Source organism: Coffea eugenioides, chromosome 1, assembly GCF_003713205.1.
Source record: "Coffea eugenioides isolate CCC68of chromosome 1, Ceug_1.0, whole genome shotgun sequence".
NCBI classification, from domain to species: domain Eukaryota; kingdom Viridiplantae; phylum Streptophyta; class Magnoliopsida; order Gentianales; family Rubiaceae; genus Coffea; species Coffea eugenioides.
This window is the reverse complement of record NC_040035.1, coordinates 21,047,221-21,070,774: the sequence shown is the minus strand read 5'-3', so window position 1 is coordinate 21,070,774 and position 23,554 is coordinate 21,047,221. Positions and strand designations below refer to the sequence as shown.

The 23,554-nt window shown below is 40.6% G+C and overlaps 1 protein-coding gene across 1 annotated transcript; it reads right to left on the bottom strand.

Annotated features, from left to right (window-relative positions):
- Positions 1-2,956: 2,956 nt before the first annotated feature.
- LOC113768903 lies at positions 2,957-4,327 on the bottom strand. The gene has a single exon (XM_027313410.1). It carries the CDS (start codon positions 4,325-4,327, stop codon positions 2,957-2,959), a length of 1,371 nt encoding a protein of 456 aa, XP_027169211.1.
- Between the last annotated feature and the right edge of the window lie 19,227 nt (positions 4,328-23,554).

The following is a 23,554-nucleotide window of genomic DNA, read 5'->3' as shown; positions in this document are numbered from 1 at the left end:
TGCTACTACTCCTACATTCTCAATGACCTTGAATGGTCCAAAGTCTTAGCAGACAACCTCAAGTTTCTTCTAATAGCCACTATTTACTGTCTATAAGGTTGTAATTTAAGGAAAACCTAATCTCCCACTTGGAAAACCCTCTCTGTCCTGTGTTTATCAGCATAATGTTTCATTTGGTTCTGAGCCTTGGCAAGATTCTCCTTGATGTTGGATAGGACCTGGAGTCTCTCTTGTACCATGTTAGTTGCAGCAGGTATTATATTATCATGGAAGGGTCCTAAAGGAAGATGGACTGGTTTATAACCACATAATGCTTCAAATGGTGTACGTTGCAAACTTGTATGAATATTGGTATTATACCATATTTCAACTGTAGATAACCAATTACTCCAGTGTGAGAGATGTTCACTGCACATACACCTGAGATAATTTTCTAGGCATTGGTTCACCCTTTCACTTTGACCATTTGATTGAGGATGGTAAGATGAGCTATAATGCAGGTCAATGCCCATCATTCTAAACAACTTCTGCTAGAATCTGCTAATGAATATCCTATCTCTACTAGAAATGATTGATTCTTGTAGGCCATGTAATTTGTACACATTGTCAAGGAACACCTAAGTTGCCTACTGTGTAGAGTAAGGACGAGTGAGCTTCATGAAGTGATTAAACTTGGTGAAATGATCCACCACTGCCAAAATGGTATCATACCCATTAGATAAAGGAAGTTGTTCAATAAAGTCCATGGTCAAGTGTGACCATGCCTATTGAGGAACTAGAATAGGTTGTAGTATCACAAGACTATACAAAGTGTATAACATCCTTCTTGATTCCTGGCCAGTAAAATAGAATCTGTACCCTATGTAAGCATCCTCTTGCCCCCAACAGTTGAATCATGTAAAGTTTTGATTAAACTATGCTTGATTTCATTAGCTGATCCCACATATAACTTCCCTTTGAATTTGAGCAACCCTTGTTCTAGTTGATACATGGGATTAGCATTTGGATCTAATAATAATTGAGATATTATGTGTTGAGTCTCTGTATCACCATCGTAACTCTCAAGTAACTCCTCCATCCAAGCTGGTTCTACTGATGAAATGACATAGTTGATTTACTACTCCCTGATTTCCACTGATTCCTTCCAATCTTCTTCTAGATAAGGCATCAGCCACCCCATTGTCAGAGGCCTTTTTTGTATTAATCTCATAGTCCAAGCCTAACAGTTTGGTGAGCCACTTATTTTGCAATGGATGAGTAAGTCTTTGTTCCAATAGATATTTGAGAGCTTGATGGTCTGTTTTGATGATAAAGTGGTGACCAACTAAGTAGTGCTTCCATTTGGTCACAGCTAGCACCAGAGCAAATATCTCATTTTCATAAACAGACATTCCCAAGTTCTGAGATGATAAGGCCTTGCTAAGGAAAGCTCTAGGATGTCCTCGCTGCATCAATACTGCCCCAATGCCAACTCCACATGCATCAGTTTCTATTACAAAAGGAATCTCAAAGTTTGGCATGCTCAGAACTGGTGCCGTTTTCATGATTTTTTTAGATCTTCAAAAGCTATCTAAGCATTATGGTTCCACACAAACCCCTCTTTCTTTAATAGCTGAGTTAATGGCTTGCAGATCACCCCATATCCTTTAATGAACCTCCTATAGTACCCAGTTAACTGCAAAAATCCTCTCAACTCTTTAACTGTACTGGGAGTAGGCTAGGATTTTATACATTCCACCTTAGTTGTATCCATACTCACTCCAGCTTTAGAGATCACATACCCCAAATATTCGACTGAAGTTTGAGCAAAAGTACACTTAGACCTCTTATAGTAGAGATGGTTGTTAGCTAAAACTCTTAAAATAGTTTGCAAGTACTGTGCACGTAATTCTAATGTGGGACTGTAAATCAGGATGTCATTAAAGAATACCAATACAAATCTCCTCATATATGGATGAAATATTCTATTCCTCAAAGCTTGGAAAGTAGCTGGAGCATTTGTCAATCAAAATGGCATCACTAAGAATTCAAAATGGCCATGATATGCTTGAAAAGTAGTTTTAGGTGTGTCAACTGCTTTGACCCTTAATTGATGGTAACCAACTCTAAGGTCGAGGTTAGGCATATATTTCATCCCATGCAGTTCATTTAGTAATGCATCAATGTTTGGAATGGGGAATCTATCCTTAACAGTTAACTCATTTAGCTTTCTGTAATCTGCACACAATTTCCAGGAATTGTCCTTCTTTTTGACTAACAAAACAGGTGTAGCAAAGGGAATACTACTATGTTTAACAATCCCATTAGTGAGCATCTCAACAACCTGCTTCTTAATTTCAATTTTATGGGAATGAGGATACTTGTATGGTTTGAGCTTGAATGGTTCAGCTTCTAGTTTAAGAATGATTTGATGATCTAGTTCTCTCTCTGGAGGTAGACCTTTGGAGTGTCAAACGCTTGAGGGTACTATTGCATGATGTGTTCTATCTACTCAGGAATACCCTTCTCCTAGTTCCCTTTAAGTTCTGCCTGCAAAGTGGCACAACTCCTTTGTTTTTCCTGTATAAATGACCTGAGATCTTTGCCTCTCACAAGTTCCATTACAAGTTGATTGATGAAACCTTGGAGATACAATAAATCACCCCTACTATTAAGGGCAATGCTGAGTGCATAGAAATCAAAGGTGATGGGACTAAATTGGCACATCCAGTCTACTCCTAGGATAATGTCCCATTCTCCTAGCTCCATTATCTTCAAATCAAATTGAAATTGATAACCCTATATTAGCCAAATTACTTTTGGACAAATTGTCCCATTGGTAATGTCAGTTCGATCAGCCAAAGTCACAGTAAAAGGACTAACTGTTTTTTTTTTTTTTTTTTTTTATTAAAAACACTCGTTATATTTATTCAAGATCACGAACTACAGCGACACGACACCACAAAAGAGCCACTATCTACCCGGGTACTAATCTAAAGGACGGGAATTCCCTAGCATCCATGACTAGACACCCGCGAACGTCCCTCGGCAACTGCCGAGCTGACTCAAAAACCGTACTTGGCCAGCCTTGCATGGCCGCTAACCTGTCTGCCACCATGTTTGCCTCTCTGAAAATGTGTGTAACCGTCCCAACCACCTGCCTCAGCAGACGACGAATCCGACGCAGTATATTGCAATGTGCCCATCTTCCCAACGCCGACGAATTGACAAGCGATACCAGAGCCGCCGAGTCTACTTCCACCAATACCCCCTGAACCCCCCGTGTCACACATTCCCGCAACCCTTCCTGAAGCGCCAACGCCTCAGCCCCCAGTACCCCCTTCTCCCCAAACTCCTTGTAAAACGCGAAAATGAGCCTACCATTCGAGTCACGCAAAACTCCTCCTCCAGTCGCCCTGCCATTGATCACGCTGGCGTCTGTGTTTAATTTGCTCATATGGAGTGGGGGCCTGTGCCAGGAAACCACTGTTGGCCGCCGTTGACGAGCGACCGAACCAGCCAGCCTTGCCCAAGTGTCCTCCATGTCACCATAGAACTGCGCCTTCCTCAGCCTCCCCGCACGGCCCATATCCTGTATGAAGTTGTCCACCTCCCAACTAACTCGCTGCGCAGAGAATGTCTGACCTTCGTAACGTGCCTTGTTTCGTCCCTTCCAGAGGAACCACCATATCAGAACCGGGAGGATACACCTGATATGATAGACCGGCAACCGTGGAAGTGATGCCGCCCATTTCTTCCACAGACTCTCCAACCCCTCAATTGGTCGCCGACCTATCCCAAACCTGCCCCCAAAGTGTCCCCAAACCTCCGTTGCCACAGGGCCATTGGCAAAGAGGTGTAGTATCGATTCTTCATGGTCAAGACAACACGAGCAGCGAGAGACCAAAGGTATCCCTCGCTGGCGGATAACCGAATCCACCGGTACAAAGCTTCTCAACAGACGCCAAGAGAACAGAGACATCTTCAACAGTACACCCCTATTCCACACCATCCCGTGCATGGGGAATGTACCTTGGCGCCTTCGACAGCTCTCCCAAGCCGAGCTTAGTAAGAACCCCGCCGACGACGATGGAGACCACATGATTTGATCCTGACCCTCCAGGTCAAAGGGTACTTCAACTACCATCTCCACAAGATGCCGCGGCAGCCACTGCAGGAGCCGGTCCTTGTTCCACCCGTCCCGTCCCAAAAACTCTGCCACCAAGAAATGAGGACGGTCACTCTCTGCTGGCACCAAAGACTGAAGAGGTCCCCGCTCACACCAGGTATCCAACCAGAAATCTACCAGACCTGGGCCAAGGCTCCACGAAATATTCGCCTCCGCCATCTCGCGTATACCGATAAGCCGCTTCCATGACCCTTTCGGTCTGACTGCTAACGCCTGAATCGGATGCTAATCCCCTATATACTTTGAAAACATGTACTCCGCCCAGACTGACCTTCTCTGCCTCAGCCTCCACCACAGCTTACAAGAAAACGCCTTAACCATGTCCTCCAAAGACCTCACCCCCACTCCACCCTCCTCCGTTGGAAAACACATTGACTCCCAGGACTTCCAATGTATTCTTTTATCATGCTGATTTTTGTCCCACAGGAACGCATTAAATACCCTCCCCAGTGTCGTCAAGACAGCCTTGGGAGGTTTCAGCACTTGGAGTAAGTATAATGGCATTGAATTCAACACATGCTTAATCAGAATTAATTTCCCCCCTGCAGACAGCAATCTCGTGCTCCAATGACATACACGCGCCCGCACTTTTGCGACAATCCCATCAAAGGCCAATGATGCACTCCTACCTCGAGAGATAGGGACCCCGAGATAAATCATCGGAAAGAATTGGCGTTGAAAACGCAGGATGCGAGTCACCAGTTGTACCTGCTCATCGGGAGTTCCTGACGGACAGACAAAGCAACTTTTGTCCACATTAATCTTTTGACCGGAATACTGCTGGTAGAGCCTAAAGAAATCTGCCACTGCCTCCAAAACGTCCCTCGACAATCGTGTGAACACAATGACATCATCGGCGAAAGCCAAATACGGGACTTTCATACCTCCAGTGTGAAAAAACCTATGCCGACCCGACTGAAACAAGGCCTCCAATCCCCTCCCGAAAAATTCCGCGACTAGTAGGAAAAGCGAGGGGGATATAGGATCCCCCTGTCTGACCCCCCTTGTCGATTTGAAAAATCCCGCCGGCTCCCCATTGATGAGCACGGAGAACCAGTTGTTTGCCACCAAACGGAAAATCAGATCCACCACGTTCTCCTCAAAGCCGAACTCCCTGAGCATGAATAGTAGGAAAGACCACTCCACTCTATCATACGCCTTTTCCATATCTAGTTTGAGCATTAGATTAGGAATTTCCAATCGGCGATCCAGCTCCTGCGCATGTTCCTGAGCCAACAAAATGTTGTCAATGATTTGGCGACCCGGCACAAAGCCGGACTGCCACGGCGAGATCAGTGCGGGAAGCAACCTATTTAACCTATTGGCCACAATTTTGGAGACAATCTTGGAGCTTACATTGCACAAGCTGATTGGCCGAAACTCCTGCCAGGAAGATGCCCCCTGCACTTTGGGTATCAACACAATTGATGTGCTGGTGACTCCCTTTGATAGCCATCCGCCTTGAAAGAAATCCTGCACCGCCGACACCACGTCAACCTTAATTATCTCCCAACATGCTTGATAAAATCCCGACCCAAAACCATCGGGCCCAGCAGCACTGTCGGCATTGATTGAAAAGACCACCTCGCGCACCTCTTCCATGCTTGGCAGGAGCACCAAGTTCTCGTTATCCTCCCGCGAGACCCTCGGCAGGGAGCAAGTCAAAGTTGGGTGGCGATCCGTACTTCTATCGGAGCTGAAAAGCTGTGCAAAGAAATGCGCTGCGAATCCTTAATATCCTCCTTCGTTGTGAACCACTGCCCCGTCGGACTTCTTATCCTGCCAATATAGTTAGCAGCACGTCTTTGCCTCACCACTGCGTGGAAAAAAGCAGTATTTGCGTCCCCCGCTTGAATCCATTTAACTCTTGATTTCTTGTCTCCAAAAGTCACACTCAATCGCCAACTGATGCATGTATGCTGCCCTAGCCTCATGATAGTCAATCTTGGCCGCAGAAGTCTGTTCCCTGTCATACCCCTCCTCCTTTACCTTCATAGCTTGGCCAAGCTCCGCCACCCTGTCGCCAATGTTGCCGAACACCTCCTTGTTCCACACCCGTAACTTGCTTCGCACGCTTGCCAGCTTCCTATGTAGGTCAGACATTGTACGTGCTGAGTTACCCTCTTCCCATGCCCTGCGCACCATTCCCAACAAAGCATCATGCCGAGTCCAAACATTGAGGAATCTGAAGGCCGCTGAGCCCCGTCCCGACATGCCACACTTAATCAAGAGAGGTGCATGATCCGACCGACCCCTTACAAGATGCAGCACCCTTGAAATACCATACTGTTCGGTCCAAGCGCTATTCGCCAAAACCCTGTCCAACCGTTGCCACACTGTCCCATTCGTCCAAGTGAAAGGAGACCCCTCGAAGACCACCGGAGCCAGGCCACTATTAAATATTGCTTGATTAAACTCCTCCATGTTCCGAGCATTCGGAGGCGCCCCCCCTTGTCGTTCCGAGACCGCCGAGATAACGTTGAAGTCCCCGGCCAGCATCCAGGGGGATTGTCGGTCTCCCGCCAACGTCTCCATGACACCCCAAAGGGGTCTTCGAGCTACACCTGTGCATCGCGCATAGACCGCTGAAAAATAGACTTTACCCGTAGGGAAACTTAGTTCCATATCCACCAACTGGTCCGCATGTGTGTTGAAAGATATGTTGAGAGGAAAATCCCATAAAACCCATATTTTCCCCTCCGCATAGGATCCTGCCGAAGCACACCCTAAAAATCTTTGCACGTATTCCAACCGTCCCTCCTCCAACATAGGTTCCAACAAAACCAGAATTTTTATGCTATAGTCATGCTTCATCTTCTTTAAATAACGAAGCGAGTCTTTTTTTGACGCACCCTGTATATTCCAAACCAAAAAATTAATGGGACTTAACATTAGATCGGAGTGCATACCTCTTTCTTGTGCCCCTACCCCTTGTCGCCGTGCCTTGTTGCCTATCCTTATCAGCCCCCATGCTGCTGTCCAGTAGGGTCTGAATCTGCCCCTCCGCCATCGTGCTTGCCCCTGACCTCCAGCCCATCCCCACCCTGTCCGCCTTCAAGCGACGCGTCAGCTGCATCTGCGCCTCACGGAGTTCCTGCATCGTCACCCACCTCTTAGCCTCTCCCCGCACTGGACTCAGCGACCTCGCTCCCCTAGGGATCCCCATCTCCAACAGCTCCTCACTCTCCCCTTCCAAGGCTGCAAATGCATTACTGAGAGAAACCTGTGACTCAGCTCCCTTCCTCCCAATAGGCGCAAGCATCAAAGCTTGCAACCCCCTTGACTCTGGGTCCCCTGCTCCTGCCTCCTCTATGACCGCCACCGTTAACGTATCAGACGCATGTCCCTCCGCATCCCCCTGGCACCCGCCCTCCACTGTCGTTTGGTGGAGCCCCTCCACTACACCAGCGTCACCTGGCCCCGACTTCTCCCACCCCAACAAAAATTCAAAAATTCTTTGGTTGATGAGGCAATCGTAAAAATTCAACAGCGTCACCTCTACAAAAAAATTCAGGATTGCTTGATGAGGCAATCGTAAAAATTCAACCAGCCCATAATGGATGAAACAGTCTGAGCTCCCAGTATCCACAAGAATCTTGACGGGTGATCCTCCTGCGAGGACTCGAATTTTCAATTTTTCTTACTTTTATTTCATTTTACCGGCTTATTTAATTATTTAATTATCCATTTACTCCAAATAATTTATTTCATTCATTTTAAATCCATTTGTATGGGACAATGTCTCATTTATATTTTTAAAACGTTTCGTTAGCGAATTTCATTTTTCTGCGGCTCGTTTAGCGAGAAATAGTAATGCACATTTTTTGAGAAAAATTCGGTCCGAGAGTGCAATAATCTTGGAGAATTAAGAATGATCAATAGTAGACTAAGAAAATTTAATTGAGGGATTAGGTGTGAGTGAGTTAAGTTAAGCTCAATTAGGAGCACTAATGGCTCGCTAATCAATCGTTGACTTTTGGGCCAAGACCACCTTTATGTCATTTCTCTTGTCACTCAATCAAGTCACCCAACTACCACACAAACAGTCTCTTTCTTTCCTCTCCATGGCCGGCCCTTCCTCTCCTCATTTCCCCTCAAAAATTTCAACTTGCTTCTTCCATTGTTGCTCCAAGAAAGCTCTCTACACTTGCTTCTTTTCTTGGGTCATCATACAAGCTTGGAAGAGGACCTGATCAAGGAAGAAACTTGGTGATTTAGAAGCTCAAATCCTAGTGTTTAATCTTCTTTTGGCAGCAAGGTAATCATCCAAGAAACCCTCAACTTTTTCTCTTCAATTCATAGCAGTAAGCTAGTAGTTAGTTAGTGATAGCAAGATAGTTGTTGGGTTGTTGATGGTGTGACGCCCCCACTTCTCCCAAGGGCGAACCCGAGGATATCGGCGGGACACCTGCCTAGCTCGTGCCAGGACTCACTACTTATCATGAGAAAATAGATTTCACACCAAAAGAAAGTTCAATTTACTCTATTACAACTTCAAAAGTTGCATAAACTAATACATCAAGTCATACATACCACAAGTACCAGAAAGTAAACCCTCGAAAAGCTGAGAACTATAACCACCACGACAACTATATACATCTTACTAGTCAACTTAGAACAAGTACAAATTCAACTATTCTATAATCAAAAGTCTAAACACCTTCCCGAGCGATCCCCGCGTCGGCCCCCTACTAAGGAAAACAAATAGAATGGGGTAACCTATATGCTTAGTGAGTAATCAGGGGTATAAATGTAAACTCACATCCAAATAACAAGTAATCAGGTTATTTCACATCAATAACAAAAAGGTAACAACGTAATGGTAGGATACAGGTGGCTCCAAAGCCAGTTCAATTCCCCGAGCTTGAACGCCTGTTGACACTCCGTCAACCAAAGTACTCATAGACCGTAGACTCCACTTAACTTTCCCCGTTCACCTTATCAATCCCCGCTGGCCAGTCAATAGCACACAGCAGCTCGAGCGAAACAAAATAACTTAGCTTTCATCAAAGATTTAACAAAGAACTAAATCCCAAGGTTAGCATGGAACTATCTTCGACCAACCCCCGGCTGGCTCGAATAGTTCGTCTACCCTTGGAACCGGGCTGGAACCAAGCCCTGAGATATCCAATCTCTCAATAGATGATATCTCTCAACAAAGTACACAACAAAGTACTTACCCCAACAACACACAGCAAAAGGGGTTCGACTCAAATCATGTAACCATCCCCATCAGCACACAGCAAGAGGGTGATACTCAACATAAGACATGTATTCTCACATATGAAATCAAAACAAAGGATAGGGTTAGGTCGAGTGAGATAAAGTACACCCTCGTCTAAGTACCCATTTAACATATACAAAGCAATTTGATAATTTCACATCAAGAAACAACCCAATTACTCACTTGATAAAGCTTGGCACGAAAAATGATGTAATTCACTGAGCTTGACTGTCACCGTCAAAAGCCTCACAGTCTGTATTGACAGATTATATACACACATAAGTGAAACGGCCATACAATAGCAGTTTATTACTTAAACGATTGAAAACGGTCGAAAATAATCAAAAACGGTCAAAAACGACGTTAATGCCAAAAGAATGTCGAAATTGGTCGAAACGGCCGGAATGGTAACTAAATAACAAAATTAGGCTTAAACGCTCCAAAACGGCAAAAACGGTTGAGACATGCATGTACGCGTGCGTGAAAATGAAAAAGGTATAACAATAGGTTACACGGTTTGGACCATAATCAAAGCTGTGGCTATCGGATCAAAAGGCACTTGGTAATGTCTCGAAGCTTAGACAAAAGATTACACCTTCCATGAAGACACCTCAACCCAATTTTCGGTGTATCCAAGTCAAATTTGCAAAAGACAGAACTAGAACTCCAAAGGCTAGTTTATATCTCTAGTGAAAATTTGGCGACATGCCTCTTGTGTTTACCTATTTTCCAGCCATTCATGGCTTCAATATTTTCCTCAAACAGTCCCAAAGTCACACACCAAATAATCTCATTTCAATAGCCGTTCAATAGGCTCAAAGTCGTACAAGTACAAAATCAAGCTAACGACATGTGCGGAAATGAAGTTTAGCAAAAGACATATTTGACGTTGTTTTGCGTAACGGACACAACCAAGGCTATGCTTATTGGATTGGGATGAAATTTATACCATTTTGAAGCTAAGACAAAGGCCTACAACTTTGATGAAGATAACTCAGTCCAATTCGTAGTGTAGCTAGGTCAACCGGTATCGCTAGGTCCACCAGCCTCCGTACCTACACAACAAGACATCACCGAATCAGTTTTCCGGCATTTCAACTTAAGAGACACGATTCATCTTAAATACAATCGAATACTTCGATGTTCTATAACACATTTCCCAACTGCCCAAGTCCTCTAACCTAGGAGTTCTGATACCACCTGTGACACCCCCACTTCTCCCAAGGGCGAACCCGAGGGTATCGGGGGGACGCCTGCCTAACTCGCACCACGACTCACTACTTATCATGAGAAAATAGATTTCACGCCAAAAGAAAGTTCTATTTACTCTATTACAGCTTCAAAAGTTGCATAAACTAATACATCAAATCATACATACCACAAGTACCAGAAAGTAAACCCTAGAAAAGCTGAGAACTACAACCAACACGACAACTATATATATCTTACTAGTCAACTTAGAACAAGTACAAATTCAACTATTCTATAATCAAAAGTCTAAACACCTTCCCGAGCGATCCCCGCGTCGGTCCCCTGCTAAGGAAAACAAATAGAATAGAGTAAGCTATATACTTAGTGAGTAATCAGGGGTATAAATGTAAACTCACATCCAAATAACAAGTAATCAGGGTTATTTCACATCAATAACAAAAAGGTAACAACACAATGGTAGGATACAGGTGGCTCCAAAGCCAGTTCAATTCCCCGAGCTTGAACGCCTGTTGACACTCCGTCAACCAAAGTACTCATAGACCGTAGACTCCACTTAACTTTCCTCATTCACCTTATCAACCCCCGCTGGCCAGTCAACAGCACACAGCAGCTCGAGCGAAACAAAATAACTTAGCTTTCATCAAAACTTTAACAAAGAACTAAATCCCAAGGTTAGCATGGAACTATCTTCGACCAACCCCCTGCTGGCTCGAATAGTTCGTCTACCCTTGGAACCGGGCTGGAACCAAGCCCTGAGATATCCTGTGGCGACCCCACTTCCCCCTAAGGCGAACCAAAGGGTTGGCGGGCCGTCTGCCCAGCTCTCGCCAGGACTCACGCAAGCATTCTAACCCAAAACCTTTCGAAGAATAACCTAATCTATTACAAAACAATTCCTCTGAAGAAGACCATCACTAAAACCACATTAACTTCAGAGATAGCAGTGATTTAAAATAGCCAAACGACGGCTCCTAAACATTTCACGCGTTGCGAACTGCGGAATAGAATCGTACTGTCCCAACTAAGAAAAAATTCATACAACAAAATACAACAATCAAGCCAAGCATCCAAATTAAGTTTTACACATTTTCCAGCTTCAAGTGGCAATCCAAAATAAAAGTACATTATCCAAATTTAACACGCTACAGCCCACACAAATAGTCATAGTGTACAAATACATCCCAAAACGAAACATGGATAAGTTTCAAAGCTTTCAATTTCCAGAACCTGTCAAGGAAAACAAATAAACGTGGGGTGAGCTAAAGCTCAGTGGTGCCCCAAAACATGCAGTCACGTAAATCAAACAGCGAGAAATAACTTAACCAAATTGAACAGATACGAAAGCGTATAACAGCACAAGGTAGGATACAGGGGCTCTCAGGAGCCATTTTCCTCGCTTGATCACCATTCATCGTAGTTGACTCTCCGTCAACTCTCACTACTTATAGTCCATGTAGATCCACTCATTGTAATCCTAACCCGTCACCGTTCTTACCCCTGTCCCGGGCCCGCACACCGACTAAGGACGCAGTATACTCGAGATATACCCGTAGATGATTGGTCGAGGGATTCACCCAACGACGTTATTGTAGTTAGATTCATGCGTCGAGGGATTCACCCAACGACGTAACTACATTTAGATTCATGGTAGTTGGATTCAGAAGTCGAGGGATTCACCCAACGACGCAACTACATTTAGATTCATGGATTCACGAGAAAATGATTCACGCAAGTCACCACTCGAACGGCTAGTGCGATAAAGTACACACTGCTCACTTCGATGGATCAAAAACTAGTTTTGCAAATTATCACATATTGAGTCAAGAAAGCACTTTAACCAAGTAAGCATAGAACAAGCTGGAACACTCACCAAGAGTGAAGTTCAGATGTCAAATTGGGAATCGAATTCCGCGTCCTCGCAATATCCTAGAATACCAAAATTTTGAAACTATAAGTTTCTATTCAGTTTTTAAGCTTATACAAATCGAGGTTTATCTACTATATTACTAGTTTACTTCCTATAGTAAATTCAAGAATCTACTTAAGTTGAAGCTTGACAAAAGTAGTAGAAATGTTTCTTATAGTTTTCCTGAGATATTTTTTTCCTTATAAAAGGGTAACTGGTATTATTTTCTTGAAATAAGTCGACAAACCTCTTAACTTCAAAGCTAGAGAAATTATTTTCTATAACCATCAGGGCTATTTTGAGCTAAAGGAAAATTGTCGGTTTGGAAAATTTTAAGCAAAACACTAGATACTGAGTTTTATCGCACCATACTAGAGTGAAGTTACATTTAAAATGCCTGTTTAAAACTTTCTCAAGATCACAGGACCCAAAATGGATTCCTTACGATTCCAATTTACATAATATTTCAGATTTGTCAATATAACCAACTCACATTTCAAATAGAAATCTCACTAGGGCTCCGTCAATCAGTAGCCCTAGGTTTCAATAGATTCATATCAAATCAAGAATAAATAAATGACCAAGGCTTCGTCAATCATTAGCACTTGGTTTTGGACAAGCTCATATTACATCTTAACTAAAACAAAATGAAGGTAAGGCCTCCAAGAAATTCCAGCAATCAAATGTCATCACCCTTTAACATTTATAAAATCATTCAAATGGCCAAGGGCTTCATCAATCATTAGCCCTTGACAACCATCAAACACTTCCAACCACAATTCAATCAAGGATTCAAACCACAAATAAGCTAAAGGCTCGATCCAAGTCAAAATTCAGTTTAACGAAGAAACAGGGCATTAATACAGAACAGTCTACTTTGAGGATTCACAGACAGCAGTACACATGGAGGAAAAATATGAAATTTATACAGAACAAAGACCTATGATTCTAGTTTCAAATGCCACTGACGGCACCTTAAACGGATTTTCCTACACCAAGATATAAACATTTTACTGAGACTGATCAGGGACATCCGAAAATCTGAAATTTCATTTTTCACTTGTGAAAAACTCTTTTTTCTCTTTTAACACCAAAATGTTTTTATTCAACCATCCATACATTTCTTATAGAACTCCAAGACAACATATTCCAGGCATTTCCATCCATCATGTTTCAAGGAAACATTTAAAAACCAAGCTGAGATTCCAACTCAACCTTTGGCTATCACAAAAGAAATTCCAGCAACTAATATACTTTAGATCAAATTTTCCCTTGGTTTAAACATGGTGTTAGGTACTCAAATTCAGCATTTAAACACTTAGCTAGCCATTAAAGATTTCCACTTCAACACCGGATTCACACAGCCCCTAAAATCATCCAGCAAAAATCCAGAAATCTGTCCAACCAGTCACGGATGAACATGCATGAAGAAACTTTCTGTTTTCATTTTATTTTCTTGGTTAAAACATGCTTTTAAACTCTCAAATTCCTCATGCAATTACTTAGCTAGAAAATAAACATTTCCAATTCAGAAATCGAGTTCAAATCACAGCCATCAACATCAAAATTTCCAAAAAATTATTCCAGCTTGGCTCGGATGAACATGCATGTGGCAGGTTTTATTTTGATTTTATTTTTCTGGTTTAAACTAATTAATTAACTACATGCAGAGCCTAATTAACTTGTTATTAACTATCTAATTATGGTTATAAGCTCAAACAACAACATTAGACCAAATCAGGCTGCAATAATCAAGCTAAGCTCTCGGCAGTCTCAACCTTTGACACATCAATTTTCTTCTTTTCTTAATACCCTCATCCGGATGCCTAACATCACATGCATGTTACAAGATGACTTAATTTTCCTGTTTGTGATTAGTTAAACACTTAATTACGCTCAGATTGTCGCAGGGAATCAGAGATGAAGCTACAATTCCAAGCCAGCTCCTCGGCAGAACCATTTAGCCAAAACAGAAATTTTCTAATGGCTTGATTTGTGAGGCCCCAGTCCGTCCGTAAGCTGAGATGAGGGTTATTCGTAAATCGGTGGGATGGAATTCGGGTTTTAAGGCTAAGGAGTAAAACCCTAACCTCGGTTAAGGTTGGAAACCCTAGTTTATTTTATTAGAAAGTTTAAGTGGGGTTTTTGTTTCTTTTCTTTATCGCCCGCCTTTTCTACATTTTTCTTTACTAGAACTTTCTCCAGATAATTTTTATGAGTAAATATGGGTTTTAGATGATTTTTCTAGTATCGGTTAGATTTTGAGAAAAGAAGAACGGATTTCGGACGTGGGACCCACTAGTGCGAAAAGTTCGGGAAAATTCGGCCAATAAGCTTAAATTTCGGATACTGTGAAAAATTTATCGGGTGTTAGGAGATAAGTAGAGGAGGTGATTTGATTGATGTGAGAGAGAAAAGAAAAGATAAGATTGCATTTAAGAGGTGACAAGTGTCACCTTCTTAGTGGTTCCAAGTTAAGATTTACTATTTCAATTTTTGACTTTTGACCAAATTGAGTAAATATCTTGAAAAATTGCTCAAAAATCACCATTTTCTTCTCCTTCATGGCCGATTCTTCCTTGAGCAAAGAAGAAAGAAATTCTTCAACTTTCTAGTTTCCATTTCACTCAATCTTCCAAAACCAACCACATAACTTAGATTCTACTCCATAAAATTTCTCCCTTGGGTGCTAGTAAGTAGTTTAGTGAAGTTTGTTTGAAGACTTAAGGTGTCCAACATCTTCCTCTCTCTTGATTACTTGGTAAGTGGTATATGAACACCCTCCTATATTTAATGATGTTGAATTTATGCCTAATGGTGGCTTAAGTGAGGGATTATGTATTTTATTTCTTGATTTGAAGTGAATTGGTTGAGTTTTTATTTTTTTGAGGAATTTTCTGGTTTCATATGTTCTTGATGGTGTGGTTGTTTATGATGATTGGCAATGGCCTATAATGACACTAGTAGGTGTGAATAGTTGATAATTGCACTCAATTTTGGATTTGGAAGAATTTCTGGAAAATTAGGGTTCTTGGTTGAACATTCTGTCCGAAATTTTAGGTCATATATAGAGGCCGAATTGGACTTTTCTCAAAACATGAAAGTTGTAGGTATTGATGAAGTTAAAGTGCCTGCAAAATTTCAGGGCATTTGGAGTAGTATAGAGTGAGTTATGCCGTTTTTACTGTTGCTGTTTTTGGTGAACAGAATGTCCGAACTGCGATAGTAATTGTCTGTTTTGACTGGAATTGGTTTGGATTTTGTTGTTGGTGTCTTCTGATGAAATGTAGCTTGATGTCTTAGATTTCATATGCCTTTGGAATCAATGCTTTTGGACCTGTATAGACTGACTTGGACTGATTACAGTTTTGTGTGATTTGGGAACCTGCAATTACGGTTCTGGGTTGGTTTTCTGCATTTTGACTTAGTTGTGCTAGGATTTGGATTGAGAGGCCTTCTACATTGTTGTAGCCCCTTAAGTCCTGGATATCCCTGTAAATTTTCAGGATTAACGGAGTGGTATAACCTGAGTTATAAACGAAATACTCAGACCTGTTTTGACCGTCAAATTCTGTTCTGTTCTTATATCCGGACAGTTTACGACTGGAACTTTGGCTTCACGTTTGACTAGGTTACAAGCTGTTTGGGCTTGCGACCAAAACACCAAACTTATAGCCCTATATCAGAGCTTTCTAACGCCCTTGGAATTTCATGAATCGGATTTATAAAACCTGAGATATAGCCGAGCAAATAAGGCCTGCCCGTGAAAATGACCATTTTCTGGTCAGATCTGTTTTGGTCCTGATGACCAACTTCCGTTCCGAATTTGGATTGCCGACCTTCATGAAAGTTGTTCCATTTGGAATGAACTATCTAACTGCCAATTTTCAGCTCTTTTGCCCATGTGTAGCATAGAAAACAGTTTGCACTCAAAACTGACCATTTGTGCATTGGCCAGATTTCGTATGTGATTGTGTTTGGTTCATTTGGGACTGAAGCCTCCAGTTTTAGTTCTGGATGTCTTCATAACAGTTGTTGTTCATCCTGTAAGCTTCGATATGGCATCTCATACGCCTTAATCCGATATTCGTAGCTCAACTTATGATTAAAATAGAAACGAGTGTCAAATCTGCCGTTTCCGCTAACGGCCGTTTCCGTTTCCGTCCGTCATATGTACGTGCGCGCGTGCCGTTTTTGCCGTTTTGTTTGTTTGAGGCACGATAGTAGCCGTTTACGATATTATGTGACACAATCTCCTATTTCAGACGGTGGTGAGCTGGGCGGATCTGGTGGGGTCCACTACTAGCTGTTCGTTTCGATCCGACTTCGTACTTTTGCTATTTCCGTTTTGAGTAAGTATTCAGGCCAGTTTGGTGTGTTTTCTTTGCTATGTGTTTGAGATATGTGAAAAGGGTACTTAGGCGAGGGTGTACTTTATCGCACTCGACCTAAACCCTAATTTGAATGTATAATTGTACTTGGCATATGTATATGAACCTTTTGGAACCAAAACCCTTGAGCTTGTGGCTCGGGGCGACTTTCGAGTAAAGTTTGTGAAGTTTGCAAAGTTTGTGAGTTCGTGGGCCCGATCTAAGACCTGTATGGACTATTCGAGCCGGTTAGGGCTTGGTCGAAGTCAGTCCAACTTAGTCTGAGGTCACCAAGTTTGTAGGTTCATGTTATGAACCAATTTTGTGAATCCGGTTCACCGAGAAGGTGACCAAGTTTGTGACCCGAGCTTGTGACTCAAGCTCAAGTTTGTGATTTCGTTCGCCCGGGCAAGTTTGTGAGGTGACTGGCCAGTGAGGGTGATAAGGTGTCGGTGGGTGTACAAGTGAAGTTCTACGGACCATTGAGTGTGGTCGACGGAGTGTCGGCAGGAGATCACGCATGGCATATGAATTGGCTTTGGAGCCACCTGTATCCTTATTATGTGATGTTACTTTTCTGCTTTTGCTTTACTCTTACTGTGTAACTGTTGTTACGTGAAATTTATGCTTTCGCCCCTGTTTACTTACTAAGCATATAGCTTACCCCTTTCCTTTTGTTTTCCTTAGCAGGGGCCGACGCGGGGACTTTTGGCTCGTACACTAGTATAGATAGATTGGCTTGTATTAGTTAAACAGTTAGGATGTTTGTTTTAGTTTTGGTGGTTTGTATAAGGACCCTTCTTAGGGTCTATCTTCTGCTGGTTGTGGTTATAGTGTATTAGAGTTGTTTGACTCGAGACTTTTGAGGATGTAAATGTAACTTTTGGGATTGTATATATATTGTATATAGTGCTCTTTCGATTTATCTAGTTTTATTGCTTTAAGTTTTGAGTCCTGGCGCGAGCTAGGCAGGCGGCCCGCCGATACCCTTGGGTTCGCCCTTGGGAGAAGTGGGGTCGTCACATGATTTCATCAACCGACTGAACAATCCATACATGCAAGCTCTGATATAGCTTTCTCTACTAGTAATCAACCTAATTAGTCCAGAAATTACCTCAAATACCAGCTAAGCTCACACACGAAAATTCCAGAATTTTCTTTCCTTCCTCTCGGCTTCAAGCGCAGGTCGGCTGGTCCTGGTTCTTGAGTTGCGGCTGGAGAGGTGTTGTGGTGAGTCAGAGATGAAATGGTGAAGTGTGGCGGTATCTTGGTATTAAGAAGGAAGAGGAAATGGTTTGCGAGGAGTTTGTGCAGAGGAAAAATGAAATGGTGGTTTTGAGATCTGAAATGGAGAGAAAGGTATATGGTGCCGCGGTTTAGTAGAAGGGATTGAGTGTACGAATAGGTTGCGTATCGAATTGGTGAAAATGTGATTGGCCGATAGTTGCGGTGATTGAAATTGCTGTCAGAGGGTTTGTTTGGTTTGCATGGAAATGTTGTGGTTGCAAGGGCATTTTAGTCTTTTCACTTTGCTTCCTAACCTCAACTTAATTTCTCAATTCTAACTTAATCCCAAAAATTATCCCCAAGTGTGATTTGAACGCCTAATTATACACTAGTATACCTAAACCATTTTTATCGAATATTTATCGATTTAGTAAGATAGAATCAAGTGAAATAATAATTTAATACCAGTGTGTCAGTTTGCACAAAAATTATTTTTACGCACTTATTGTGAAAACTTTCCTTTTTAACCTATAATGCTAGCAACTAATTGGAATTAATCATTGAGTTTTGAGTAATTTATTTTAAAGTAATAAGATTAATCGGCTCAAGTATCATTAATTTAGCATAATGGAATTTAAGTATTCTAACATTTTATGTTAAGGCGAAAAAATTTAATCTAACTCTAAAGATATTAATTTAATCTAGCAAAACCAAGAAATTTCATAACGTAGGAACATTATATTATTTTTCACATAAACCTATTTTTACGTACTTAATTACGAACAAGTAAAAATAATGCTAGAAATTTATTAAAGAATTAAAAGAAATGCAAATGAAATATGCACAGGCTTATATATATTTTTGGGGTTCTCACATCCTTCCCTCCTTAAAATGAATTTTGTCCTCAAAATTCTTACTTTCTCAAGAGATAGGTCGGGGTATGTATATATATATATATATATATTATATTCAATTAGGCACTTATTTTAACCATTTATTTGTTATAATATTTCTAATAGCAAAGCAATTAAAAATAAAGGATACTCGTAGTGTACATACAATTCGTAGCGTACATATAATTCATAGCGTACATATCATTCATAGCGAAGGATCACAACCTCCAAAAGTGCTATTCTAGTTTAGGGTAACTATAACCGCTATTCCTCGAGTGAGGTCAAACCCTCTTGATTTGTGAAACATTCACTACTAGGACCCCATTCATGGCCATTAGCACGAATTACTTCCATCTGGCACTTGGTCGCTCTGTAGCTGACTTAGTTAACTGCTGAGTTCTTCCTGTTTTTAAATGCTCTAGGGCAATTCGAAATCTTGTGCTGGGTACTACCGCACCTCAGACACTTTCTTTGCTTTAACCAACACGCGGCCTCAGTGTGGTTAACCTTACCACAATATCCACAATTTCCATGAAAAGTGGCGGCCTGGCGCTTTCGAGGGTTTTCTTTATTTTCCTTCTCCAGTTCTATATTTTGGCGTAGTAGCTCAGTTTTTTCTGCATATTCTTGTTTCCATCGTCCTTCCCAGTAGTCAGCCAATTTCCTTTGAAATTCTACCTCATTTCGGAGGATGTCCATTTCCTTACGCATGTCTTCCAAAGTTGTCATCTTACTAGTTGGCTTAAATCAATTAGCTAGCCTGCCAGACAAATCATAGGATCAAAATAAGCAACTATTCATACTGGAAGCTTGAGCCGTAATACTCTTTCATCCTTTTACTGATGGTTACTCCAAAATATAAACCTTAACTACTTTCTACTTAACCCAGCGAGTTCTTAAATGTCACCGAGATTACCATCGTTAATCACTATCACGACAGAATAAGGAAGTCTTTTCCCAAAGAAAAATTTCATGTCTTAGTGCACTGTTCAATACTTACCTTCAAAGTTGTTTAAAACAACAGTCATAATTCTTATTCTCACTAGGGCCTTATTGTATTCCTTCGATTCAATCATATTATTTTGAGGTCAGATTCCCCATGAAACCTAGATAGACGAATTTCAAGAGTCATTCCATTTTCGCAACTCTTTTGGTTCCTAGGTTAGTTGACTGGCCTAGAGCTTTGGTATTCCACCAACCGTTCTAAGATATCAGTCATATGGTCAATAGGGGTAGCTACATGGGTGGGTTCCTTCTAAATTCCCATTGATAGCATCTTTGTCAAAGTCTGTCTACCATTGGCCCTTGCAACAATTATAACATCATTATAGGCTCAACTTTAACAATATATATTTTTTTTTTCGACTAAATCAAATGACTCAATTATGTAGTTCAAAACTTGAGTACAAACATATATATTTTTATAAAAGACTTCACTCACCAAATTGTCGTACTCCAATTGTCCAAAATTATTTACTAGTGTGTGATTTTCAAAATTAACAATTTTAGAATTGACCCAATTCTTTTGTCCCAAACCGAAAATCTTATTCGTTTGAGGAAAGTTTTTTTTTTCCACGTACCTTTCGTAACCAAACTAATAACAGAATATCAAATACACATTTGGAAAAATTGTGGTCTATGTACATATAAATAAAATGGCTATTCGAATGGAAGACAAGAAGAAAATAAATTGGTTCTGATCTTGATAGTCAAAATTTCTAAATACATTCGACTTTTGATAAGAAGTTCAACATTTGTTATTTGAACGTTTGATCAAGATAAACCATTTAACCCCACAAATCACTTTTTGAGAATAAAATGCTTTTAAGAAAATAAGCAGACATGCAGGTTCGTATATACTTAAACTTTGGTCCAAAGCCTCTACTCTTCACACCTAATCTGAGAATTAACTTTTATGCCACATAAAACTTAACTATTTACTCTCCCATTTCACGACCAATATTCATTCTTATTTATAAGAGAAGTTCAAATATTCGTAAAGGTTTAAAACATGCCTATAGGGCCAATCACAAGATATATGTAAAAAAATCATTAAGTTCACAAGGAAGAACATTACTAGTTACTCAACCAGGTCAATTCATCATAATACCAGTAGATCTCATCTCCTTGTTCAGTTTCAACTTAGATCAAGTGCTAGGATCCCATTGGATTGTACAAGACTATCTATCAATCTTTCCTTCTTTTATCTGTACAACTCTTCTAACGGTTTCAAACCATTAATATCCTTTGACGAGTTAATCTTAACTTTTTCTCGTGTCTCTTTTCAAGTTCACATCGGATCAATATTTTCAAATTTAAGGCCATAAAGTTTAAAAGGACACTTTTATTTCACACTAAACTTGTTTGTAGTTTTAAGTTCCATAAATCCAAAAAGCACCAGTCCTATACCACTCAAAATTCTACATTTGTCCCAAAAGGCATTCTTTCAAGATGAAATTTGTAAATAAATGGATCTTGACCTTAAATTACAGCTTTAACAAATAGGAAAAACAAGAATGGATTTGACATTTCATTTATCTTAGGAAAAATTTCCGATGCTCATAGAATTTAAGAAAATTTGGAAATTTTTACACGGTGAAAAGAGTCATTGTCAACTCTTAAATCTAATAAACGAAACTAGATTTTTTTTTTTTTTTTGAACAAAATTTTGGCAAAACCAGGTTTAAAATTTATTTCCTTTCAACTTCAAATTTCATTTTCAAGAATCAACGTTTAAAATATTAAGCAAAATTTTGCCAATGATTTGTAAGAAAACAGGGCTAAAGGTAACTAAACATGTTCGGCCAGTAGCGATATTACCAAAAATTTTCGCCGATCCTATCACCACTTCCCTATTATTGTTCATCAATCTCATAGTTTCTTTACACTACTTTGGTTATCAAATTTTACTCGAGTTAGGAATTATTTAATCCCAAAGACTAATGTATTTTACAACATTATAACAAAATAGACGCGTAATCATCAAATTTCATACTCGCAATATGAGTCACATTGCACACCAACTTCATACAACTTCAAGAGCCAAACAATTCACGAATACATTCAATCTTTTTATACATAACTCAAACTTCAATCTTTATAAGCATGAAAGAAATCAATACAACAATACACAAATTATTATAACCACATAGCTAATAGCTTAACCCTTAGTTTAGATTCAACTTAACCTTAGTGGATTGTAGATCTACCACGTCTAATATTAAATCGAATAACATGATCATTACTTAAGTACATCAATGGCTCTTAAGTATTCTAAATGATCTCAAACATTTCATACATTGGCTTTTTAAATAACCTATCAACTAGTTATCTTTATTCTATTGGACATTCACCCCCAAATAATTCTCCAACAAAATTTAAGGAGCCATAATGCCGTCGAAAATTCACCTCACATGGCAAATTCGTCAAACTCATCTCACCTCAATTTTAAAAACTCTCCTCAAGGTTTAGAGCTATTCACAACTGCATAGTTCTTACTTAATATAAACTACGATTTCGCTCAATCTCTATGTCTAAACCAATATTTTGGGTAAAAGATGGAATACATTCCACTTACCATGTGAATGACTAGCAAAATTATTCATCTTAAGTACAGAATTGGCACTAATCTTCAGGATCTCACTATTGGCTTTTCACTTTTATCTTTCAAAAGCTAAACTTGAAACTTTCGATTCTACTTTTCTGGATTTAATCTCTAGTCATATCATAATGCAATATACTAAATTCTTCCCAATTTGCAAATACACCATTGAATGAAATATCTGGTATTCGGGTACAAGAATCCGACAATAGGGTAATTCACATCTCAGGCTGGCCAGTCCCAAGAGTAACTTACCTATATTTGAGATTCCTACCCAACATACATATCTAATATCCCCAACTATAGACTTTTGTTTCACACTTAACAAGCCAATCCCCACAGTCCGAGAACCTTTTCCCGGTTTGAGCTCGATAAGAGCTCTGATACCACCTGTGGCGACCCCACTTCCCCCTAAGGCGAACCAAAGGGTTGGCGGGCCGTCTACCCAGCTCTCGCCAGGACTCACGCAAGCATTCTAACCCAAAACCTTTCGAAGAATAACCTAGTCTATTACAAAACAATTCCTCCGAAGAAGACCGTCGCTAAAATCACATTAACTTCAGAGATAGCAGTGATTTAAAATAGCCAAACGACGGCTCCTAAACATTTCACGTGTTGCGAACTGCGGAATAGAATCGTACCGTCCCAACTAAGAAAAAATTCATACAACAAAATACAACAATCAAGCCAAGCATCCAAATTAAGTTTTACACATTTTCCAGCTTCAAGTGGCAATCCAAAATAAAAGTACATTATCCAAATTTAACACACTACAGCCCACACAAATAGTCATAGTGTACAAATACATCCCAAAACGAAACATGGATAAGTTTCAAAGCTTTCAATTTCCAGAACCTGTCAAGGAAAATAAATAAACGTGGGGTGAGCTAAAGCTCAGTGGTGCCCCAAAACATGCAGTCACGTAAATCAAACAGCGAGAAATAACTTAACCA

Excerpts from the sequence above, each read along its gene's own strand:
- LOC113768903 (XM_027313410.1), bottom strand. The coding sequence starts at position 4,327 with ATGGCGGAGGCGAATATTTCGTGGAGCCTTGGCCCAGGTCTGGTAGAT.